The following is a 25,372-nucleotide window of genomic DNA, read 5'->3' as shown; positions in this document are numbered from 1 at the left end:
CTAATATTGTACATTACATTTCACAATTGTGTTTCACATCACATTTACATTTAGTCATTTAGCAGACGCTCTGGACTTACAGTAAGTACAGGGACATTCCCCCCCGAAGCAAGTGGGGTGAAGTGCCTTTCCCAAGGACACAACGTCATTTGGCACGGCCGGGAATCGAACTGGCAACCTTCAGATTACTAGCCCGATTTCCTCACCGCTCAGCCACCTGATTCCCCTGATTCATCACAAAGTAAAATGAGTATATAGTTATCACCCTGGCCTCTTTGCTTGTGGCGTTTCTGCAGCTGCCTTGCAGTAAAGCTATAGTTAGCCTAGCTATCCCCCAAGTTAACAGATGCGAAACGAATGTTCTGCTACAGGTAGTCACGCGTTTTCGTGACGTTAGTGACGTAGTGGTTAGGTAGTAACGGTGGCTAGCAAATTAGCCACCGTTAGCTTCACTTTTCACCACAAAAACGCAATTTCTACATAAAGATCCTGTAAAGTGGACCTGGAAACGAGTTTTAAGTTCGCCACACCACAGAATAATGTGTTATTAACTACCCATCCAAATTCGCATGAAAAAATAACACCAACAAGTATGTTAAATTAGGCTTTGAAATCGTGAAAAAATCAGCAGTCTTTTCTGCTTGAGACTGGGGGAGCGTGTCAACTGAAGGAGCTGAAGCTCCGCCCCTCGCTGCCTAGTGCCTATCTCCGACCCAGATAATGGACGCTATGTCAAGCCAAACAAAACCGTATAGATTTAGAATTTATTTGTTCAATGAGTGAAACATACAGATGCATATAAATGAAATGTTCCCCTGAGCTGTAACAGTAAAAATGGACACCAGAGACAACAGACAGTGAGCTCTCCAACTAGGCTACTTCTAACACATTAGCTACCATTTCACCAAAATACCATCATTCTACACCGAGAAGCCTAATATCAATTTAGCGGTTTGCACTAACTCATAGCAGAGATACCTCTGGAAAAGTTATCTAGTATAATTATAACAAGCGCACAGAACTGAGTGATGAACTTCTGGCGGCGGTGGATGGTCCAGGCGTGACCGGAGGGGCGATGCTCGGTACGGCTGCGCGCTGCAAGAGAAGCCGTGTGTTGGTGAACCCCGTCTGTCTCTGGTCCATGTTAAAACTGTTCGCCGTGAAATGGTCAGTGCAGAGGCGGCAGTTGGAGTTTATCCGAAGATTTCCATGAGCGTGGCTCTTTACAAAATCTATCCACCTATTTTTCCCTTCATTATCAATAGGGAACTTAAATGGCGTTGCAGCGCAGCTGGAGTTCTTGCATCCAGGGAAGATGCAGTTGCGGGTGGTGGGAGACATCCTGAAGCTAGCTAGCTAGCTGATGTAGGCTACAATAACAGTACAGCAGGAGGAGCCATTAAGTGATCTGACGTAGATAGGGCGAAATGAGTAGATAGGGCATGTTTTGGCTCCGCCCATTAAAACCTGATCTGAAAACGGAAGAGAAACTGTTCTTCGGTTTAACTCCACATTTCAGTGTGACAAAGTTTCAGCGCTTTGCACATGCTTTCAGGAACTCATTTCACACGTATATAATGTACTTAGAAGCAAAACATGGAATTTACTTTACAGGATCTTTAAACCATGCAACGGAACGTAAATAAAAATACAACAAACGCAATCGCTACCAATACGAAACTTTTGACACCTAGGTTGTCTATGTAGTCCAAATATTGACTGATCCTTAGGGGGGAAAAAATAAACAATAAATAAATAATAATAATATATATGTGAGAGAACAAAGGTTGTGCCCTTGCCGAAGGCAAAGCACACCCAACTAGAGAAGATACTATTTCTGTGGAAATTGTAGGGTGTGCTTGCTTGCGTCGGTTGCAGATGGGTCCATTTAATAAACAAGCTGAACCACCTTTGAAACAAGCCATCCTAACAACGTTGTCATCGGCAGTATTTTTCAGATGGAATCGCGATTCAAACAGTACCATCCTCTGACTGAAAATATGACACCAAACACGTAAATAAGCTTGATATTTATTTAGTGGAAAATCGCTCATTCATAAAAAGCTCAACATTTGATGATCGCAGTGTTCTAGCTGGTGTGTAGTTTTTAAGAGAGTTAGCAATGTAGCTTGGTCCTTGTCCGTGTAGAGCTTTGTATGTGAGGAAAAGGACATTAAAGTCAATTCTGTCACGTCTGTGTGTGTGTGTGTTCCGCTGTTTTGTTTGGCCCCGCCCCCTCCAGGTGTGTCTCGTCTTGTCTGCTCGTTAGTGGGGTATTTAGTCCGTTGGGTTATGTTTTTCCTGTGCCAGTTCGTCTTGTGTGTTTTTACCGAGCGTTCCCGCGTACCTGTTACCTGTTCTGTTCCTGCCTTGTGCTCAAATTTCCCGTGCTTAGACCTCGATTGGACTGTCCACGACTACTCTACCTGATACCGGATTCTACCTTCGCCGCCTGCCTGTGCACCGATCGCCTGTCCACGACTACTCTACCTGATACCGGATTGTACCTTCGCCGCCAGCCTGTGTACCGATCGCCTGCCTGTCCCCGACTACTCTGCCTAAATAAACCCTATTGTTCATGGAAGCTACCTACTGTGTCTGAGTTTGCATCTGGGTCTACCTCTGTGCGTGAGCCGTGACAAATTCTGAAGGTAACAAGGAGCCAGTGTAAAGTAGCTAGGACAGGACTAATGTGTTCTCTCCTTTTAGTTTTGGTTAATAATCTGGCTGCAGAATTTTGAATGATCTGTAGTCTTTCAGTGGTTTTCTTGGGAAGACCAGTGAAAAGTGCGTTGCAGTAGTCCAGCCGGCTGGATATAAAAGCATGAATTAACTTCTCTGCATCATTTTGGTTTATGAATGGTCGTACCTTTGCTATATTCCTCAGGTGAAGGAACGCTGTTTTGGTTACTTTATTAATGTGAGAGTTGAAATTAAAATCTGAGTCCAGGATTACAGTCTTGTCACCTCTGGTTTAAGCCAGGGGGTTAAACCTCCTAGATTCTTAGTAAGCATCTCTCTTTTGGATTTGGGGCCACATAGTAGGACTTCAGTTTTGTCTTCATTTAATTTAAGAAAGTTATCATTCATCCATTTGTTTATTGCCGACAGGCAGTTGGTAATGGAATTGATGGCCGTTGCATCGTTGGGTTCAGTGGATATATATAGTTGTGTGTCAACCGCATAGCTATGGAAATCTATGATGTTCACTGATTATGTCACCGAATGGTAACATATAAAGAGAAAAAAGTAATGGACCTAAGCAGCTTCCTTGAGCAACCCTGTAGCCGTTCTCATGTATCTTAGACCTATGGTCTCCTAAACATAAAACTTCCTTCCTGTGATATATGATTTCATCCAGTTCAATACACTATCCGTGAACCCAATAAGCTTTTCCAGTCTATTGATTAGGATGTCGTGATCAATGGTATCAAATGCTGCACTGAGATCTAACAGGATAAGGATAGAGACTTTATTTGCATCAGAGTTTAGTCTGAGGTCGCTAATTATTTTGGTGAGAGCAGTTTCAGTACTGTGATATTTCCTGAAACCTGACTGTGCTTAACTGAAACTCTGACTTGCTTAAAGAATGTTGTGGGTATAGGATCAATATCAGAGGTTGTAGAGTTAAATTCGCTGACTATTTTGGAAAGTTCACTTAGTGTGATACATGTAAATGTGCTCATGGTTATGTTGCAGAATCTACTGATGTCAGTTTCACGGCTGTTGCCGTGTCATTGTTTAGCCAGGTTTCTGTTAGACAGATGCAGTCTAAGTTGTTTTCTTTGACCAGATCATTAACTAGAAATGTTTTGTTATTTAGTGATCTAACATTTAGAAGGAACCAGTTTCATCTGTGGGGTATTAATAGATAAAACAGGGGTTGATACATTTGTAGGAAGAATATGGATAGTTCTGAGACTTCTAACACGAGTTTCAGGTTTGTAACCATGCATTTTACCATGCCATTTGCTGTTTGTGATGATGACCGGTATGTCTAATGAAATAGCATGGTGGCTGTCCTAGCGTAGCTTTTCTTTGGCAAAGTCTATATCACTGAGCTGTTCCATCACAAGGGAGTTCATCGGGGGGGAGATCTGTGCAGGGCCCATGTCCTTGCAGGAGGCTGTTTGAATGTTCTGTTCTGTTCCATGGGAGGTTGTTTGGGATGCGTCAGTCAGTTTAGACACAACAGGGATAGGGAAAGAAACTTGATTTGTGGTCAGGAGCACGTGACTGATGTTTGCTGTTAGTAGTCGAGACCCTCTATGGTTTGGGTGAAGTCCGTCAACTTAAACGGTCTGCACAGTTCCACAACACATTGAAATTGTCGATAAATCTCAGTTTGTGTGCCAAACAGACTGATGCCAACCATGTGTTGAAAGATAGGAGTCGACTGAAGGCTTCTTTTCCTCTGTGAAAACATGCAATCGGTCCACTGATGAATAAATCTTGATATCTGTTGAGTGTGCTCAGTAGCTGGGTGAAATGTTTAAGTATCTCAGTGCCAGTTTTTTTTGTGCAGGATATCAAACGAGCCAGTGTGGATGATACTCTTGGGGTTGTTTGGTTTATTGCTGAGGATTGTTTGTACCTCTTCGACAGATGTGTTGCTAAGACAAATATTTGATGTCTTTGCCAGTTTAACATGTGCTGTCATGGCATCTCCGATCAAGATAGTGGCCATCTGTGGTGTTGTGTTTGCATTTCCAAAGTTTGCCTTATCAGTAGCTACAGAGCCAGTTCTTAGGTTATTTGGGTTAGCACTGATAGCACGTTGTACTGGACCAAGGTTAGCCACTGTGTCAGTGCTAGCAGTAGATTCTATAGGGCTAGTGCTAGCAGTGTTAGCTCCTCTAAGTGCTAATGGGCTATTCTTAGCATACCTTAGTTCTTGATAATCCTGTGATATTGTTGTCTGATTAGGCTTGATGGGGGGTCGAATAGCGTCCCGAGTGGTCCGAGAGGGGCTTGGAGTGAAATGGGGGACTCCCGGTCGCAGCAGACGATGATGTGTCGGTTTTGGATTTGCATTTGTGTGGTAGCTACTATCATGGTGTGTCGGCGATCTGGGCCCTTCATGTTTGTTAGCTGCGTGGCTAGCACTCCTGTACCTCTTCGCCTTGGATTCCACACACAAGGGAGAGAGAGTTCCCAGTGGTCAAATCTATTTCTGAGTGGGACAGGAGAGGTGATGCGGGAAGAGTTTCTGCCTTGCTTTTTTGGCTTGGTGCCAGTCCCCTCTCCGATGAAGGTAGAAGCGGCGCTAGAACTCTTTGGTTTGGCGCAGAGAGCAGGCCATGACTCATCTGGTCCACCGGCCGGTGGAGAGAAAGCCGGTTCCAAGGGTGGCTCATTAGTCGATAGCTTAGCCTCTGGGTTAGGTAGCATGGAATTTATAAAGTCTTCGTTCTCTCTGATATCTAAGAGGGTTCTGACTCTCAGATCCAGTTCGGCTATCCTCTGAGTAAGTTTTTTGCAGTCGTTGCAAGCCATAGTTCTACAGGGAACAAGCTTTAGCTTGCTTGCCTGTGGTCAGTCTGGGAGAGTGGCCAAAATACTTCTGTTCTCCTTGGTCTTCAGTCCCTCAGGTTGTACCTTTTTGTGGTTGTGGTCGATCCACTTTGCCTCTATCAGAAGTACTTGATTCTGAGTAAGATCATCAAAAAATATCCAAATGATTGAAACTTCAGAGCACTTCTCCGTGAATGTGACTGCTCTCTTCCTATGTCCTTGAGGTAGTATAAGAGGTAAGGAAAATAAAATTATGATTTGTTAAGTAATAAATGAATTTAAACAATAATAAGTCAAAAGAAGACACTATTGGGGAATGGAAAAACAATATGACTGTTTATTCCAAGTGTTTAAAAAATCCCAGACTTATAAATTGATAGGAGGACCAAGTTGGAGGAACCAGATCTGCACTGAATCTGGAAAATCTCTGTGCTGGAGGGCTGAGGCACAGTTAAAGTCAGAGACACCATCAGTCAGAGGTGTGGACTCGAGTCACATGACTTGGACTCGAGTCAGACTCGAGTCATGAATTCGATGACTTTAGACTCGACTTGACAAAATGTAAAGAGACTTGCAACTCGACTTGGACTTAAACATCAATGACTCGTGACTTCACTTGGACTTGAGCCTTTTGACTTGATAAGACTTGCTCCTTTCCCCAAAACCCAAATATTAAAAAGTATGTTATTAAGGAACGCTCTGTATCTTTCATTGTGTATGTGTGCGTCTGTGTGTGCGTGTGTGTGTGTGTGTACGTGTTGTCGGCACAACATCCAATCAAATTAGATCCACGTTGTTTTGAAGCGACAGCATCCATCCAATCAAACTGCAGGTCAACCAATGAAGAGCAACTGTCAAACAACGCGCCAGTTAGGGAAAAAATTATACCAAAGATAGTTTTGTTCGGGTATAAAAACTACGAGGTGGTCAACAAAAAACGAAGTGCAGTCTGCAAAACATGCGGGTCGAAGATTTCAGACGGAGACGCAACAACTTCCAACTTCGTTCGACATTTTGAAGTTGCACAAAGAACGGTAGTCCCTCATACAACCCAACTTCACAAATCCCGAAATACGTTTTACAATACATGACCAGTGCTGTAATCTGCTACAGCAGCAACTCTAACGTGATGTTTACCACACACACACACAATACAATTCATATTAACATAATGTGAGTGATGGGCAGTAGTGTCGCTACTTGTATTTACAAAACCAATTAACTTTTCAGTAGCTATAAGCTCTTTTATTGATCAAGTAGCGTCCTCGAAAGCTAATTTCTCCTGGGGGGTGTTCCATCAACGTCGATTAAGGAAAAGCTAGACTTATCTCGCCAAGTCTCACTTACTTTAGCGAGAGTTCCGTTCCATTAAGGTGGCTTATTTTAGTTCTAGCTACGTAACCAAGGTAACTTATACTTCGGAACTAGCCTGATCCGTGTCAGGCTAAAAGTCAAGCTAAACTAAAATGTGTTGCCAATAATTTCAAACAGGCGGAAACAGAAAAAGACAGTTCCGTCGAGTAAATTCCTGCGCGCAAACCACTTTAGTCCGTGTTCGGAAACGTAAATTCAGACTTTTTGAAGTGCAGACATTAATGATTTAGCTACATGTTTACTTAATCTCCAAAAAATAAATAAATTTAAATAAACAAGTTAAGAAATAATGTCACTTTTGTTTTCAAAAGCCATTGGTTAATTGACTTAAAATAAGGACTTAGAAACTAAGCAGAGCGTCTAGACAAGTTACAATCAATTATGGCGTATCCGTTCTTTGACAACCCTGTGGTGGATGAAGGTGCTCAGATTATACAAAGAGCGTTTATCCCACCAGCCCCAAGGGTCTTCAGAGACAGAAGTAATGGTTCCCTGACCAGTATCTGTGGAAGAAGTATAGGTTCAGCAGGCCCAGCATAGTTTATCTAGATAAATGTAATTGTCATTCTTAAAAAAATAAATAAGTATATATATATATATATATATATATATATGAAATAACACTTTAGCAACTCTTAAGGATGGCAATGAACACATAAGAGCAGCCTACCATCCTTTGTAAAAAGTAATAGAAAGGAGAGTAGACTATAATACTAGAAAGGAGGGTAGTAGACTGCAGTCTATGTAGGTAGGCCTAGACTATGTAGTCTGCTGGAATCACACACAAGGAAGCAAACCCACTGTAGCCAAGCCTTGACACTGTTCAGTCTGTCTGCATCTGTCTATGTCTTTGCATGTGGGACATTCTTGAACGGGCAACTATGCCAGGAAATATGAAGGGTATACCTTGCTTCAAAGTAGTACCTGAATATTATCATCAGTTTTTCAGGTAATCTTGAAACACAAAGAATCAAGGAGGACTTTTTATTCAATTGTATAAAGTATTTTCATTGTTTAAAGTAGCCTATATGTTGACAAGCCTGTATATTACCTCTCCTCTGGCTTCCCCAATATTATAGGTGCAATATACTGTCCCCATGGGTATATCCAGGCCCATTGGAAGACTCAGGGGGTGACTGCCTGGTGCCCCCATGGTTGAAAGCGTTTCTAAAATGCCCAGAGTGGCAAAAATTAGACCAAGTGCCCTACTGTCTGCCATTCACATTGTGAAATATGCTTGAGTGCACAGGATGCCCCATGCAATAAATGACAGTGTGCCCTCTATAAATGTAAAAAGAGTTCCTTTATAGTATAGAAAATGTGATGCAGTACCCTATAAGGTGCCCTTACAATGGCCTAAATTGGACTGTTCCCATGCCCTTACTTCCAATGGAAAAAGGTGCTGTTATGAAGTGCCCTTTATGCTGCCCCTACATGACAGTGTCCCAAATGTTGCCCTTTCCAAAGAAGACAATTAGATTCTGTGCCCAACAGTCTCCCCTAATGTTCCCAGTAGGGCATGCTTTCCCAAAGTGAGGCTGTGACAACACTTGGCACAGCCACAGTCTGTCACTGTCCAAGCCCCCTCTGGATCTGTGGAGGCAGACTATGTTAATTGGAAATACTCGTAATATAATAATGATAGTCATGCTGAGCAATTTTAAATGACACAAAGTGTGCAGTTTGGGTCACCTCCTGATCTAAAAAGTCAGTGCTGGATCTGTGCAATACTAGTCATTTCAGTGAATCCCCATTTAAGTCATGGTTATCTTTCCCTTTTATCTTAAAACTCAGCATTTAGCCTATCAGTTAATAAATGTGTGTGACAAAGTTATTTTGAAGTAATTTTTTGTTCAAGATGTGAAGACAAAAACATTATTAGCCCACATCAAGTGCAATTAACCATGGCTTTCTTCAGTGTTTTGAATTTTATCCTACAATTTTCAATTACTGCCACGTTCTTTTTTGGGCTATTATTCTCAATCTCCTGTTGAGAATATCGACCATAGGCTAGCCTGCCAGAACGGTTTCAGACAGCTCATCAAATTACGCTAATTATCAGTAGGCCTAAATGCATATATATATGTTAAGTATTTGGTAGGTCTACAATTTACGCATTTTAACGGTCGTAATGGTTTGACAAGTTGTCTCCCTTGCCATGTTAATTGCGGCAACATTGTCCTTTTAGGGAACAAAAAAACTCAAAAAATAAATTTACGCTGCTGAAACAACACACCTCTGCTGCTTTACGCTATACTTTTTGCGACATAACTCCTCTTTTCGACGATCGCCTGATCTGGGCTGCACAGTCTAAGCTTATTGAGGTCTAGCTTGAATTAGCGTTGCCTGTTAGTGGAACGGAACGTTAGTGGAACGGCTTGAGGCTTAAGTCTAAGTTGACGTTTACCCAAGTGAGACTTATTCGTGTTAGCGCGACTTGCGTTAGCGACGTTGATGGAACACCCCCCTGGACATTTCAGATGTTCATACATAAGGTTAGTGGATTATTGTGTTGACAAAGCACTGAAAAAGCATCTCACATATCCCGTTCTGCAGTTCACGTTACAACCGATTTCACGAGAGCCGAGTATAGCGAGGGCTGTCATCGTCTCATCTCCACTCACACAGCGCCTGCGCGGCCAGTCTGACTAGATAACAGCAATTGTGTATTAGCATTGTGGATTAGGCTATTGTTCAATAAATACATCTAAAACATATTTTAGCCTTTATCTGACTGACAATTGTGTTGATCACTAAAATTGCATTGACTATGTATGCAGTTTTTTTTTACTGAAAGTAGCTACTAATGTATCAAGCTACTTTTGACAGATTTTTGTAACTTAGCTTGCTACATTTTTATGAGTGGTAGCTTCTGTGTAGTGAAGCTGAATTTATTGTAGAGTAGCTAGTAGCTTAGCTCACTACACATATAAAGTAGCTTGCCCATCACTGCACAATGTTAAGATTGATATTAATAATATGAGTAATAAAGAGTAGTTTCAATACAATTCATTTGTGGCTATAAGGGATTTTCTGACATCCGTTTTAATATGCTTATCTCTTACAGATTTGAAGAATACCAGATGAACAAAAGCATCCCAAATGAACCACAGCAGCCCTCAATTTCGCAATTCCTGGACAATCGTGTAGGGCATTACAGCATGAGCCATCCAAAGCAGAAAGCTATCACCAATGCAATAATGTCCGACTTGATTATTGATTGCAACTTGCCCCTGTCTATTGTGGAAAACAAGAGTTTTCGGCACTTTCTAAGTATAGCCCAGTATGTCGCAAAACACTGACATCAAAAACAGAGAACCTCGCTGAAGAGAAACGTTCAAAATTAAAAACTCAATTGAGCAACACTGACCATGTTTCAGTCACTGTGGACATTTGGTCTGACCGAAAGATGAGGGGATTCCTTGGTGTCACTGTGCACTGGATAGAGAAAGAGGCAGAGAGGATACAGCTAAAGTCCAATCTCTTGGCCTGTGAGCGCTTCAAAGGCTCACACACAGCTGAAAGAATCTGTGACCAATTTGAGGCAATATGTGATGAATACAACATTAAAGATAAACTCAAAAGGACTCAAAGGACTCGAAACTCAAACTGCAGGACTTGGACTTGACTTGAGACTTGTCAGTCTTGACTTTGGACTTGACTCTGGACTTGCCTGTGTTGACTTGGGACTTGACTCGGGACTTGAGGGCAAAGACTTGAGACTTACTTGGGACTTGCAAAAAAATGATTGGTCCCACCTCTGCCATCAGTCTCTGCCAGCAGACCAGGCAACGCAACTGCTGGAAGCCATGCGGGCTAAAGAAACAACTGCGACTCAACCTCTGAGTTCCTGGCCATCAACTTCCACACAGCTTGACTCTTCTCCAACCACGTTGTGACTGGAGGAGGAAGTGGAGGTTAGTGAGAAGAAGGAATGCACAGCAATGTTTTATGCAGAATGTAGAACCAAAGTAATTTCTAATGCCAACCAGTAAAAGTAATTGAATGTAACTTTAAAACCTGACAATGGAGGTGTGAAAGTTGTAACTAGATGTTTTAAAGTTTGAATTAACCCCTGACAACCATTCCAAGGGCCCAGCTGCTTAAAGGCCATATGGCAGGTTAAACACTACTGTTGATTAATGGGTACATGAAGCACTCAAGATATGTATATCATTTAAAATATCTCCAAATGGTGTCTCCAAATGGTGTTAAAGACCAGTTTTTGTCGTTTTTGGTGTTAGCATTAGCATATTAGCGCAAATTGCCATGTTGGGGAGTCGTGAAGGAGAGAAGCCTCAGCCTAGTACTAGAACTATGGCGACTGACTGGGATGAAGAAGAGGTGGCAAAAAACACTAATGTGTATGATGGCCCGCGGCCATATAATTTCGAACCAAGTAGACATGAGAGGGCAAATGAGGAATTGCCGAGACCTGATGGCCGTCAAAGCCAATTAAATGGATGGTCCAAGGAGAATGAGTGGAGAGTTGGTGAAGTGTCCTGGTGAGTTGCTATCATTTAGCAACGCAGCAACGATCTCTTGAGCTAGTCTACGAACAGCAGTGCACATATAATATATTTTTTTTACTGTCAGTGACTAGCACCGAGTGAAAGTCAACGTTTTCTTTATATCTAGTGACAGTGATCATTCAGGGCCTGACATTAAATTTTTGAGGCACTACAGCCCTACATTTAAGTTTCACTTTTCCATGCACAAAAGTCACGTCCGGGTAAAGATTGTGCCTTTGACCAACGAAGATGAGCTGTAATATTATACAAATGGTAACAATTGAGGTGTTATATAAAACGTATTTGTTAAATTAAACATTTACACAATTTCTGCAGAATGAAACACTTCCTGTTATGTACTGTATTGCAGCTTCGTCCCAATATCTCTACAGACCGTGCAGCTAATTTAATGCTCAACACTTGAACGGGGGCTTATTACTTGAAAGAGGAATTACTGCGTCTTCTCAGTTACACTATCAGGGCTTGGAAATACTTTGACTTGCAAAAGTAGGTAAATGGCTAGTAAATCCGTGTATCATTCCTTCTTTCATTTTTCAATTGATAAACCAAAAAACAAATATTATTCGTTTTTCCGTTATTCAATTGAGAAACCAAAAACGAGAAACCAAAAACGATTATTGGGTGTGCTTTGCCTTCGGCAAGGGCACAACCTTTGTTCTCTCACATATATATTATTATTTTTATTTCTTTTTGCCCCCCTAAAACTCAGTAAATATTTGGCCTACATAGACAACCTAGGTGTCAAAAGTTTCGTCTTGGTAGCAATTGAGTTGCTTCTATTGGGATTTACGTTCCGTTGCATGGTTTAAGTGGAAATTAAGTTGTTGTGGCGAAAAGTGAAGCTAACGGTGGCTAACTTGCTAGCCACAGTCAATGACGCTACTTACGTCACTAACGTCACGAAAACTCGCGTGACTACCTCTAGCAGAACATTAGTTTAGCAGCTCGTTAACTTCTGGGAGATAGCTAAGCTAACGGCGTTGAAACGCCACAAGCAAAGAGGCCAGGGTGATAACTATTTACTCATTTTACTTTGTGATATGACACACAATTGTGACGTGTAATGTACAATATTAGCTGATATTATTAAGGAAGTACATCTACTTTCGGAAACAGTAGTCTACTATTTCACTGAAGTATTAGCATCATGACATTAGCGTCTGTTGCCCGGGCAACACATACTACAGTGGTCTATGATGCATCTGTTCAATCGTTAAAATAAACATTCCTCACAAATACCTTTTCGTTGTAGGATTTATTATGACATTACATTACAAGTAAACGATTTGTTGGTGAAATTATCATTACCTGTGGTTACAAACCAGTGTTGCTCACTGCAACGCTGTAGCCTACGCGAGACACACTACAAAACATCTTCACAGCTGTTTAGGAAACAAACGGCGACAGAACATGTTCGGCAAACCCCATACTTAAATCAAAAGTCTTTCAATAGGTGAAACTATCTGACTACTAACCTGAACTTCATTGCCACAGCCTAAACTTTGTGTCAATCTGTTCATGAAAATAATTAATTTCAGCCTAAACCGTACAACGGAACGTTAAATCCAATTCAACCAACGCAATCGCTACCAAGACGAACACAGCAGTAGTCTACTAGTACTGTACTGTAGTAGTACAATTTACCGGGGCAGCTTCTCCACACAGGGATAGCGCACGTTGCGTTGTTACTGTTGTTACTTAATGATCGCTACCAGTGAGCTTTTTATGAAAGCGATTTTCCACTAAATAAATGTCAAGCTTATTTACGTTTTTGGGGGCATATTTTCAGTTAGCAGATGGTACTGTTTGAATCGCGATTCAATCTTCTACTGCCGGTAACGTTGTAGAATAATCTTCAAAGGGGGTTCTTTATTCATGAATGAATGCAATATGAGTAGGCTAAATGCCTTAAAATATCACGAGAAGGGAAAAACTTAAAAGGACGTTTACGTCATAGAGATTAGGTCAATTTTTACACCGGTCTGGCAAATTTATTCGTTTTGATTCAACGATGAGGATGCCTTTTGCAGGGGAAATGAGAAGATCTATTTCATTCTACACTTCACTCGTATTTTCAGTTGTAAATGAGCAGCAAAAAAAAAATGCTTTTAAATCTATGTAATCTTTATAAATAATAAGTATGCATTTTTATATAAAATATACAGAAATATCAGTTTTAAAATTGTCATTCAAAAACGGACCCCTGTGCAACCGACGCAAGCAAGCACACCCTACAATTTCCCCAGAAATTGTACCCTCTCTAGTTTTTCTTGTTATTCAATTGAGAAACCAAAAACCAAATCCAAAAACGGGGCACTGACCGAAAATGATTTAGAAATTGTGTTTTTGGTGACCCGGAAGTTGTATACGCCCATTGGCTGCACGCAGTTTGCAGTGTAACCAGCGCGAGAAACCATGGAAACGAGCGCCCACTTGAAAACACAAGGAAGAATGTAGATAGATCCCAAACTTGAAATGGAATGTTTGCACTTTCAGTGTATATTTTGTTGAATGTATTGTACTTGTGTTTTTCATGCCAACAATGTTAATAAAATGATCAAATGCATTCAGTGGCACTCATAATTTCTCTTATTTTCACCGAAAAAATGTGGTTAGTGGAAATTCTGATTGTTAACATAGCCACATTGGCTGGTGATCAAAAAAGTTAATTTACAACCCTGATGACAACCGAAAAAATCGGCAGGACCTTCCAGGTTAGCCTATCTATTTTGCCTATAAACCCAGCGCTGCGATAAGAGCCACTTTGAGTAACAGTGGTGTCGACACCATGGGCGCACGTTTTCTTCCTCTAAACAATATAAAACTCTCCATGATTGTTTGAGTAGGCTATCTAGATTAAGAGACATTAGTGGAATACACGAAGAAGTCATTTGGGTCACAACTTCCGGGTCACCCAAAAAAAAATTCGAAATCATTTTCGGTCAGTGCCCCGTTTTTGGATTTGGTTTTTGGATTTTGGTTTCTCAATTGAATAACAAGAAAAACAATCGTTTTTGGTTTCTCGTTTTTGGTTTCTCAATTGAATAACGGAAAAACATTTTTTTTTTGTTTTTTGGTTTATCAATTGAAAAATGAAAGAACGAATGATACACGGATTCTAGTAGAACATAACATTTCATAATCATTTCAGTCAATCAAACAGCTGCAAGACCCAGTGAAATTTTATATACAGCTAGCAAACTAACGTTAGCTAGCATTGCTAACGACATTGGCTAACTCAACTTCGGTAGGCTATCCTCAGTATTTGCAAGCTGGCTAGTGCAAGTACAGTAACATGGTATTTTATTTTGTTTGAGTTTAAACTTGTCCAGTGGGGCAGGTACATTTCTCTGCCCTACAAAAAAATCCACTTGTCCCGGACAATCATGTCGTTAGCTGTAGTTCAAATAAGTAGACTAGTACTACCGGTAAACTTATCTAGATCTAGAAAGAAGACATCATGCTAGCTTTGCTAACGCAAATTCGTTGGAAAAATAAACCTGCCATATGGCCTTTAAAACAAGCCTAACATGTCGGGCATAGTGACTGATGCAATAAGCCAGCCCTGAGGGAACCCTGAAGAGTTTAAGCTAATGAGATAGCATTAGGTTGGGAATCCATTCTTCCATGGATCGTCATAAACAAAGAACGCTGAAAGGGTTAACTACATCTACTACAACCAGTAGAGGGTTATACAGTAGAGGGTTATACCCTACACAGATGAATACACTACTGGCACTCGGGGAGTACGCTGCACCTATATACCTGATCACACTGCCCCAGGTGAAAGTTTCACACTGGCCATGATCAAACTGAAGTCATTAGGACAGGAGGTTAACCCTTGTGTTATCTTCGGCTCATTCTGACCCATCAGTCATTGTGACCCACCGTCGTATTGCGACAAATTTACCTCATACAAAAACAAAGTGAAGCATTTTATTCTAACTGTCGGGCTGTCTCAGACCCCCCACATTGGAATGGTTAAAAGAAAATTATTTTTATTTGTTTATTTGTCATAATTTGTTTGTTTATTTGTCATGTGACCCAAAGGTTCATAACGAACCATCGTTGTGTTTACCCAATTTTACCCAATACAAAAACAAATAAAAATTATTTTCTTTTAACCTTCGCAATGTTGGGGGTCTGAGACAGCCCAACAGTTAAAAGAAAATGCTTCACTTTGTTTTTGTATGCGGTAAAGTTGTCGCAATACGACGGTGGGTCACAATGACTGATGGGTCAGAATGACCCGAAGATAACACAAGGGTTAAAGAGAATGCCAGCCATGGGAAACATTGTTTCTTCCAGGCTGGAGAAAAATTGGGGAAAATTTGGATTTCAGTTTTCCAGAATTGGGGTAGCTGTGTTGATCTGTTTAGGTATACTGATAATGATAATTCTGTTCAAGTTATTGCATTCCTATATTCCGAACCCTGGTGGTCTCACAACCCCCTCCACCATAGCTGTGATCCACGCCATAGAATTACAAAACTAACTCTGACTTTCTCGCAGACCTGGACGCCCAGTTGTATCTGAGTTTCTATGACCTCCCCAGCATGGCGAATGGAGTAAAGCAGGGGAGGGTCAGGTCTTAGGCTGAAGAACTGCATCAAGCCCCTGAGGGGGGTGAGGCTTCGTCCACCGACGTTGCGAGAGTCAGGTTATGCATGATGTCCTGTTTTGATTGTTTTATTATTTCTTTGATTTCTGATGCACCTCACTACATTCATGTGTTTTGATTTCTGCTACATTTGATTATATTCATTTGTAGTGTACATGAAGTGTACGAGAAGGACTGCCCTTCTCGTAGAATGTGACAGGATTTCACGGTTTTGCCCAAACAAAGTGGTTTGAATCCATGGGGTTTTAGTCCAGAAATCTTGTGCAAGATATGTTCAGTTCATCAAGAACTGTGGGTTTAAGTCAATCTGTGTTGATCGTGTATGTGATGCTATTGGAGTATTATGTGCATGATGACCTTAGTTGACTTACCTTATTCATTAACTGTTTTGTTTAAGGTTCTGTCAGTAAGATACGACTGAACCTGGGAACTTGGAAATTGTCTGATTGTATTACATCCGAAGGGATTTTCAGAAAGTTATTTTGCTTTTATTTTGCTCTTATTTGGCTCTTAGTTAGCACCTGAGCATTGTTTCAAACAATGATGCGCTGTTACACTACACATATTTGGACCAACCAAGTTAGGGTTATTCACACACGCAACATTTTATTTGTTAAAAAGCACGACACAGTATATTAAGTGTCTAGTACTGGCTATATTTCAGTACTATTTTTCTATATCACCATTTTCTTTGGTACTTCTTTAAAGGTACGTTTTAGTTAAGGGGTTTTTATTTTCTATATTCAACTATATTTTTCTTATAATACATTTTTGTATTTGTATTATGTTTATCTTTGCACATTATCATTCCCTGTGGTTGTGTGGGGGTTGGTAAACCCCCAGAGGAGGGTATGTCGTGGGAAATTGATTATGGGACAGCGAGGCAAACCAGGGAAGGTTACACCAGGTCAGGTTTTGGGAATTCTATCTGCGTAGTTAGGAAACCATGCGCAGTTGATAAACTCCACTCCAAACTGGTTTTCCCCAGAATATGAGAAAGTGTGGTGAGGGAATTGGTTTGGCAAACTAAGTATAGGAAAGGAATTTGTATCCTGAGTGGAATCTGTTGTTGCTCAACAGTGTATGGTAGACTCAATCAATTGGATAGGCCCTGTCAGAAAGGAAGGGGGGGGGGGGGGGTGAGACAGGTTGCAGGTGGGATCAAATCATCTATGAACTCAGTCTTAAGGGATTATAGTCATTGTACCAATAGTGATAGGTTGTTGCTGATCAAGGCCATAATTAAGAGTGATAAGAGAGAAGGAAAGTCCTGTTATGTTGAGCTCCAAGGACATTAGCCCAGGACATCGGAGGGGGAGTAAGTAGAAGATGGGCTTTTCAGCTGTAGAGAAGTTCATCAACAACCTTATCAGCCAATACAATGTGCACGCAGGGTGGAGTGTGAGGAAGTCAGGTTAAGGGACAGAATACAACTTTCCGATATGATGCCGTCATTATATTGTACAGGGCGGGGGGATTATTCTCATTTAGTCTATAAAACATGAATGTTGGGGCAGCAAGAGTGGTCTTTTCCTGTATGTCTTTGTGAACACACATCTGCCTTGCCGAAATAAACCATCAAGCTGCCTTGAGCCGTTGAAAGATATTTTGCCTTTGACTACCTTTTTCTACTACCTTCTACGGACGGATGTTTTCTACAACACAGTCCATATCAGTAAATGTCTAGGGAGGTTCTGATAGTTGCTTTCACTTCTCTCATGCACTTGTATAGTTTAGGTAGGCCTACTTGTTAGTTTAATTGGGATAGTTTTGGCAAACAGTTATTTAAAACATGTTCAAACTGGTAATAATCCGTACCTTTGTTGTTGTTTTATTTTTATTTCTGTCATATAGCTGTATAAAGTACAATACATCTATACAGAGTAATAAAATGTCATGCCGCACAGGCACTTGGTGCTACACACAGAAACACACTTTAACAGCTGTAAAATGGACAAATACTGTCTATAACTGAACTGTGACCAGAGTGGATACCGACCGGAACGTATATACGATGTCAGATATCTAGACTGACATCTGAATCAAATCTGATAGTATAGTACCAACTAGTTAGTACCAACATCTCAGCCATTGAACTCTGGACCCCGGTGCAGTCTGGTTGATGACACCTGAGGGAGGAAGAATTGTTACCCCCACACACACACACACACAAGAAATAATGCATTATGTAGCATTATGCTTGTGAAAAGGTTTATGATGGAAGGTTTAGTTATGTAACACCCTTTCACCAGCAGGTGAAACTACATACATTTTATATTATAATAATAATAAATGTTATTATCTGTTTGTCTAGGTTACGCCCCATAGACGTGGAGTTCATGAAGAGGTTGGGAAAGATAGTGAGCATTGTACCAGTCATCGCCAAAGCAGACACACTCACAATCGAGGAGAGACTGGGGTTCAACCTTACAGAGACGAGTTTTAAAATCTACTCTCAAGTTGTCAGAAATATTAATCTATCAAGCATTGCACAGTCAGTCGGTGAACAAGTTTAAGAAAGCTTTATTGCTTGTGGCCGGCCCACAAGGAGACAAAAACATCACACGCCATTGTGCTACAAAGTTTGTCTGGTTCACAAGTCTTCAGGTAAGACCATTTATTGGTGAGAAGTCTCCTCCCCTGCATATCAGCTGTCAATATGATCGATCCCAGAGACAGAGTGCGCGTGCATGTGGAAACTTACAGAGTTCTCCGACCCTAGGCTTGACCATATGATTCACTCAACACAGATAAGGTTTATTGCACCTCTAGTATGATAATGGTCAACCTAGGTCAGTTTGTTTACGTAAGCCTAGTGTCATCTATAGGTCATGTGGGGAGAGGGTTCTCTGCTGGCAAGGAATGCTAGCACCAGTATTTTCAGAATATAATGTTCCATTCTAAATTTCTCCAAGTTACTGAAATGTGAGAGGGTTGCAGTAGGTGCAAATGTGAAAACAACACATGCTACATGACAAATTCTGTAACCTTTTTTTGCTGAACATTTTCTGATTATCAACCTTTCAACTAGAAAATAACTACCGGTAGTTAATTTTACGCTAATTAACATTTCCAACAACGACATGTTGAGTAGAACAGTCTTGTTTCTAAGACGTGCAGTGTATTGATCAGCATTCGGGTCGTCTTTGTTACCTCTATACATTTCATCTGCAACAGTCTACTGTTTACCCTTCTATATACCCTGCGCTCAGCTCATCACACCTGGGCAAAGTAACAATCACACAATGACTTTTATCTGGATTTTGTATTGCTTTCCATTGCCCAGGCATGACAACTAAATCAGTGAAGTTGTCAAGCTCATTTAAACTCTACTTTGGCCAGGTGTGGTGTGGCGTCTGAAGTTCAACTGAGTGGTCTCTTCGTGATGTCCTGCTCCGTCAGGTAGAAGTTGAGGTACCCTCCCAGTGCACCCACCGCCACGCCAGTCATGTGACTCGAGCAGCCGTCTGCAGGGGGATAGAGGAGGCCTCAAATAACTGTTACTCTGAATACTGATAAGTAGTAGTGTGGAGGTAACTGGGATTTCCTGTGCATTCATGAATTTCAGTAATCAATCGAACTAGTCATTGGATACTAGTTACTATGTTCTCATGTGAGTTTTCTATTGATAAGAGTAGATTGTATATATTTGTCAGGTTGAATAGATGTTCAGGGTCAGAAGAAAGTACTGGGTAAACGTCTCTTGTGATGACAACGGGGAGAGCTCCACCTATGATTTCTTTCTGCTCTGAGTGGTCATGGGCTGGGAGCTGTGAAACTCTTTCTCTGTGACTCTTGTAACACCATTACTGCCTGACTGTCACTATCTATGTTTACTTTCTTGTGCCCTATAATAGATGGTCCTCCGGCCTTTAGAGCAGAGAGAGACATGATTGACACCTAAGCCTGTTGTTGTGTTGCCATTTATTGTCAGAGGTCTGTTTTATCTCCAAATCTGCAGATTGATAATAATTATAAACATCCAGAACTCAACTGAACTTTGTCACTCCGTTAATAAAGAGATGGACAAAACACTTTATTTATCAGTAGTTTTTATGTGAAAGTTTTAAGATCTTCATTCAACACGCACCTCTCAGTGTTTTCTCTCTCCTCTTCACTCTTAGTTGTGGTTGCAATGCCACCAGCAACTCCTCTTCAATTATCTGGGAGGTCACTCTTTCTGGAGATAAATCCAGAGGAACACTTAATAAAACACACACACATCTGAAACCTATGCAATATTTGTATTTTGCTTGAACACTGTTATTTAAGATGTCTGTTGGATATTATGTAAAAGTATATATATGGCTTTTGACACATTTCCCCTACCACACGCACTAATATGATACTATGGCACAAGGACTGTTGATGGCTGTTAATTATGAAGGCAATATGGTCCCCTAACCCAGTGGTTCTCAAAGTGTGGGTCCCCCGGGGGGTCGCGAGACAACAAGGGGGGGGTCGCGAGATGATGTCCAGAAATCAAGGAACATCGTAAAACAATTGGAAATAGCATGTTTTAGCCAAAATTTTTACAAGTTAAAAACAGTAGTTAAATTAATGCATGCAAATAAAAAAGCCATCAGCCTTTTGATTTTCCATTCACTGTAAGTACAGCAAACCATCTGACATCCAAGCAGGAGGACACATTAGTTGAACTGTCAAGCGACCGAACGTTAAAGACAGCGTTCTCAGCCAAGACACTGGCTGAGTTTTGGATTTCAGTGGAGAGGGAATACCCATGGCCGTGGGAACTAGGGGCGATGAGGGTACTGCAGCACCCCTTGATAGCACGAGAATTTAAAATAATATGACTTGAAAATCCACCACCACGGCACAGCCCTGCAGTAGCGGACTGGCCATCGGGAGCACCGGGAGAAGAATAACGATGGAAAACCAGGCTAAGAAAGGGTGGGGCTGAAAAATTAAGACACAAAAATACACCACTTTCACTAGATAAGGTTTTACCAATTGAAAAACAGCTAACCTGTTTCAGGTTAGCTGTGGTGGTGGCATATATGGTGGGCCCTGGATCTGATCCAGACCGGCCCACCATATACGCCACCACCACAGCTAACCTGTTAATGCATGCAATGCTTGATGTGATGCTAGTTCAGGAGTTTGATAGTAAAGTCACTGGCACCATTATTTTAGGGGTCGTGGGCTGAAAGGTTTGAGAACCACTGCCCTAACCCAATCAGAAGGCAAGCTAAAGTCTACGTACAATATTGTGCTAAATACATCAGTCAAATCTATACAAAGCCGAACTAACATACTAACGTATGTCCTAAAAATTACAATTAAATTTCACATTTGTCAAGCTGCATTTACCATCTTTCCCAAAGCATCCCATTTCCTGGTCTTGGAAACTCAAAATATGCTTCAGCCAATCAGGTTTGTAGAAGTCAGAGAAGCCAGCCAATCCACACAGAAGTACTGGGAATAAAGATAAAAGATAACACACTTTTAAGCATGGGAAATACACATGCAACACAACTATTTCCGCAGAATAGGTTATCTTCCTGAAAAGAAGTAGAACCACAGTTTTTCCTTCGCTGCAAATTGTTCTGCTTGCCAAGATTTAAAATCTTAGTTCTGGAAATATAATATTTATCATTTTGTTAAAAAAATTATTTACTAGTTTTCCATCTTTTAATTTGTGGTATATTCTTAAGCCTACTTATTTCTAGACTGGAACCAACTTATTTTAAGATATCTTGTCGATTAAAATGATCTGTCCATGCAGCAAGATAATTTCACTAGTATTAAGTCATTTTCTCTTACATTTAGTCATTTAGCAGACACTCTTATCCAGAGCGACTTACAGTAAGTACAGGGACATTCCCCCTAAGGCAAGTAGGGTGAAGTGCCTTGCCCAAAGACACGTCCTTCTGATTACCAGCCCGAAACCCTAACCGCTCAGCCATCTGACTCCTGACCTCCTCTTCAAATTTAGTGTTAATTTCTTGTATTTTAGCAGACCTTTTTTGCAGTGTTGGCATTTAAACACAAACTATTCTCTTCCCTTTTTAGCATTTTCAAAACACTCACTGTTTTCGATAAAGATGTCCTGGCTTTGGCCGGTGAAGCCATTCTTGATAATGTCCTGATTGCTCTTCATCATGTTGGAGCAGAAGATCCTCTGGTAGTCTTGCTCTGTCAGGTTGGCACGTGACGCTCGCATATCTCCCTTCAACATGTTTGAGCAGCCTTTCTGAGGGAGCGAGAGGACTGTGAGTTCAAATAAAACATGTAGCTGGAACAAGTCCTTCAGCAGGACTACTGAAGCTGAATAACTTGATATGGGCTGGGAAAAATGTATCATCTTAACACATCATCATGAATCTCAACCACACAGTCTGTCTGACATTCTACTGTGTGGGAAATTATAATTTGGAACAAATTCTAAAGTTTGCAAGATTCTAGTAGATTCAAGATTCTAGTGTGTGCATCTCACCATGGACCCAATCATGAAATAGAGGAGCTGGTGGGAGAGGGAGTAGTGAGGGCAACCAAAGCGTGTCATTGTATCTCGGCAAGACTTTGTCACAATGCAGGGAGTCCCGTTGTTTTTCCTGTCCACAAAAAACAAGATGCAAATCAGTCTGAGATAAGTCTTCTTGGGATAATGTTCCACTCTTTCTTGGCCCTTGTGAAAGTGGATGGCATTTGATGACATATAGCTGTCTGAAGCTCCATTTGTACAATGTTCTTGGCATGAAGCAACATGTCGAACTTAGTCAGTTGATGCTATGTGTGTACAGGCTTGTGTGTGTAAGTGTGTTTGTAAATGTGTAGGAGAGAAGTGTTTAAATGTAAAAGAGAAGTGCAAGACATATATGGGAGTGCTGTGTGTGTGTTTACCATGTGCCAAGGAGCAGTGTCATGCATTTGTCGCTGAGCTGCTCATCATAACACTCCATGGCCCTGGTGGAGTAGTAGGCCAAGGAGGCGTCTGTGGAGCTCCACTCATGTGGCACTCCCCAGAAGGTCCAGGTCAGCAAGGGCTGAAACTCTGCATAGGGAACCAAGAGAATGGACAACTATAACCTAGCCCAGTGTTTCTCAACTGGTCTAACCTCAGGACCCACTTTTGAGAAACACTCCTAGCCAAATGAAATAACTATTGAATATTCAGTGTGAGAGAAATTACGTAGTTTATGATACATTTATCTGAAAAGTTATTTTAAGAGATTGACAAAAACAGTTCCAGCTCCCTAATGTAAAAGTCAAAACCTATTTCAGCATAATCGAAGAAGAAGGTTGTCATGTGTAGGCCTATTATTACCTCGGTAGTATTTTGGATCGTTTTCTGCTAGTGCCGAGACTGCCTTCTCGAGACTCTGATCCAGCCGCCTAACCAGTGCTACCGCTGAGGTGCGCTGAGCCCAGCTGACCGGGTCTGTGTGCGGCCATGTCCGGATTGCCTCCTTAAATTCAGCTACAGCGGGACAAGACAACATGGATTTACCGTAAAAGAGAAGGGAGTATTACCAAAATATGCAACACTGTTAAAAATAGACTGCGAAATTCATATAATAATAGGGCATATAGACTATATTGATATAATGTATATCATACAAATTATTTAATATTACCCTTAATTTTTTTTTTCTGCATTTTTTTTATGCGGACAAGTTGACGCAACATTAAAATAAACAAAACTGTTCCTTCTAATTAATTAACATAGCCATTAAGGTAAACATCTGTAAATCGGACAGGATACAAGCAAATATGCGTCGTTGGCTAGCGCAGAGCCAACAATAGTCAAGCAATCCCATAATGAAATGAGAGAGATAGGCGTATGTTATAATACGATTGAGTAAGCATTGAAATATACCTTCTCAACAATATTTAACTTACCCTGTAATATCAAATAACCAACCACTCCGTCGAGATTTATATTTTGGTGCTCAATCTCCAGGAACAATGCGCCCTTGGCTAGATTGCTGAGGATGTCATCAATGACCTCTTCATGCGACACAGTGACTGAAAGAATAGCAAATACTGCGAAAAACCTAGTCGCAGTAACAAAATTCATCTTTTAACGAAATTCGATCATCGATATGGGAGTCTTGCCACTTCGAGAAATGGAATTGAAAATCAGACTTCTACAAGCCAAGTGTATGTCTGTGTGGGTTGGAATAAACCGTAGCCTGTCACGTGTGCTCGCATACACTGAGGGATGAATAACATTTAGCAGGTTTTAGAAATTAAAAATATCTTTGTAGGCTATATTGTAAATTTACTGTCAATTAGGATTGATTCATTCAGTGACTTCACACACTCGGTTCCTGAAATTCGTGATGGTTGACAATAGTTTTAGGTAATACATACATTTAGCCAAATATTAGTTTCAAAATAACGTTACTTAGTTAGCTAAGTTGCTCCATTTTAAAGGGGTATTACTGTCTTGCGTCAAGGCTCAGCCACTACAGTTTCTGACAAAAGTACCAAGCACCTAATTCTCGTGAGCTGGTCAAGTACCCAGGACATAAGTACTCGTTCATTCAACTTTCGACATGTAATCCATGTTGAACATGCAAAAACTACAATCAAATCTGAGATTTCTCAACGACAATCGGGTGAAAGAGACTAATTTAGCCGTTTAACTCCATAGACTCCCATTCATTCTGCACTCGACCACGATCACTCCCAGTGGAACTCTGGTGGAACTGCAACAAAATTCGGTACAATGGGGCTTAATAGGGAGTGGCCAGGCTCTCCTTAAACAGGCTCTGATTAACTCTAGGCTGTACACGTATACTTTGCGACAACCAGTCGCTGGCATAGATTTATATGGTTGCGAGCGTGTGAGCTAAGGCATTGCAGTGGCAGAATGGGGTACAAGTCCGATAAGAATCAGAGACATGATGCAAACTTTACGGAAATGTATGCTGTCACTGTATAGTATTCCTTTCACTTGGTTTTTAGAAATAGGCTAGGGCTAAATAGGCTATAGGGCTATTCTAGATGGAACTCATGACATATGTTGCTTTTTTTCTTTGTGATATGAGTATGATTTCCAACGCATTGTATCGGATTAAATAAACTGTTAACATGAACACTTAGCTCCGTTGTTGTTCTCGCCAGGCAAAGAAATCTTAATAGTTATTTTTGTAACAGAAATCTTCCATAATGCAGACTTACCATAGCTTACTGTCAACTTTATATTCCAACGAAATGCCACGAAATTCACACTGCCTTCAATTTAACATCAGTGTAGAAATGTGGCCTGTGTTTATATGTTCAACCTACAAAACAAAACGCCTATTAATGGATATAACGTGATCTAACAAGACTTGGTAATAATGTAAGAAATTTAGAAGTG

The 25,372-nt window shown here is 40.9% G+C and overlaps 1 protein-coding gene across 2 annotated transcripts; it reads right to left on the bottom strand.

Moving 5' to 3' along the window:
• Nucleotides 1-18,567: 18,567 nt before the first annotated feature.
• c3h16orf89 (chromosome 3 C16orf89 homolog) lies at nt 18,568-24,167 on the bottom strand. Of its 2 annotated transcripts, XM_067233237.1 has the most exons (8): nt 23,905-24,167; nt 23,330-23,482; nt 22,906-23,056; nt 22,499-22,616; nt 22,093-22,255; nt 21,373-21,477; nt 20,132-20,221; nt 18,568-19,508 (listed from the first exon to the last, which is right to left on the bottom strand). In XM_067233237.1, the coding sequence occupies exons 1-8, from the start codon at nt 24,080-24,082 to the stop codon at nt 19,405-19,407; spliced, it is 1,062 nt and encodes a 353-aa protein (XP_067089338.1). In that variant the 5' UTR covers nt 24,083-24,167; the 3' UTR covers nt 18,568-19,404. The 2 variants fall into 2 exon arrangements, with proteins under 2 accessions (XP_067089338.1, XP_067089339.1); XM_067233238.1 differs by lacking the exon at nt 18,568-19,508 and having other exon boundaries at nt 20,193-20,217.
• Between the last annotated feature and the right edge of the window lie 1,205 nt (nt 24,168-25,372).

This window comes from Osmerus mordax, chromosome 3, assembly GCF_038355195.1.
Source record: "Osmerus mordax isolate fOsmMor3 chromosome 3, fOsmMor3.pri, whole genome shotgun sequence".
NCBI lineage: Eukaryota > Metazoa > Chordata > Actinopteri > Osmeriformes > Osmeridae > Osmerus > Osmerus mordax.
The sequence above is the reverse complement of the archived record's forward strand: the minus strand, read 5'-3'. Positions and strand labels throughout refer to the sequence as shown.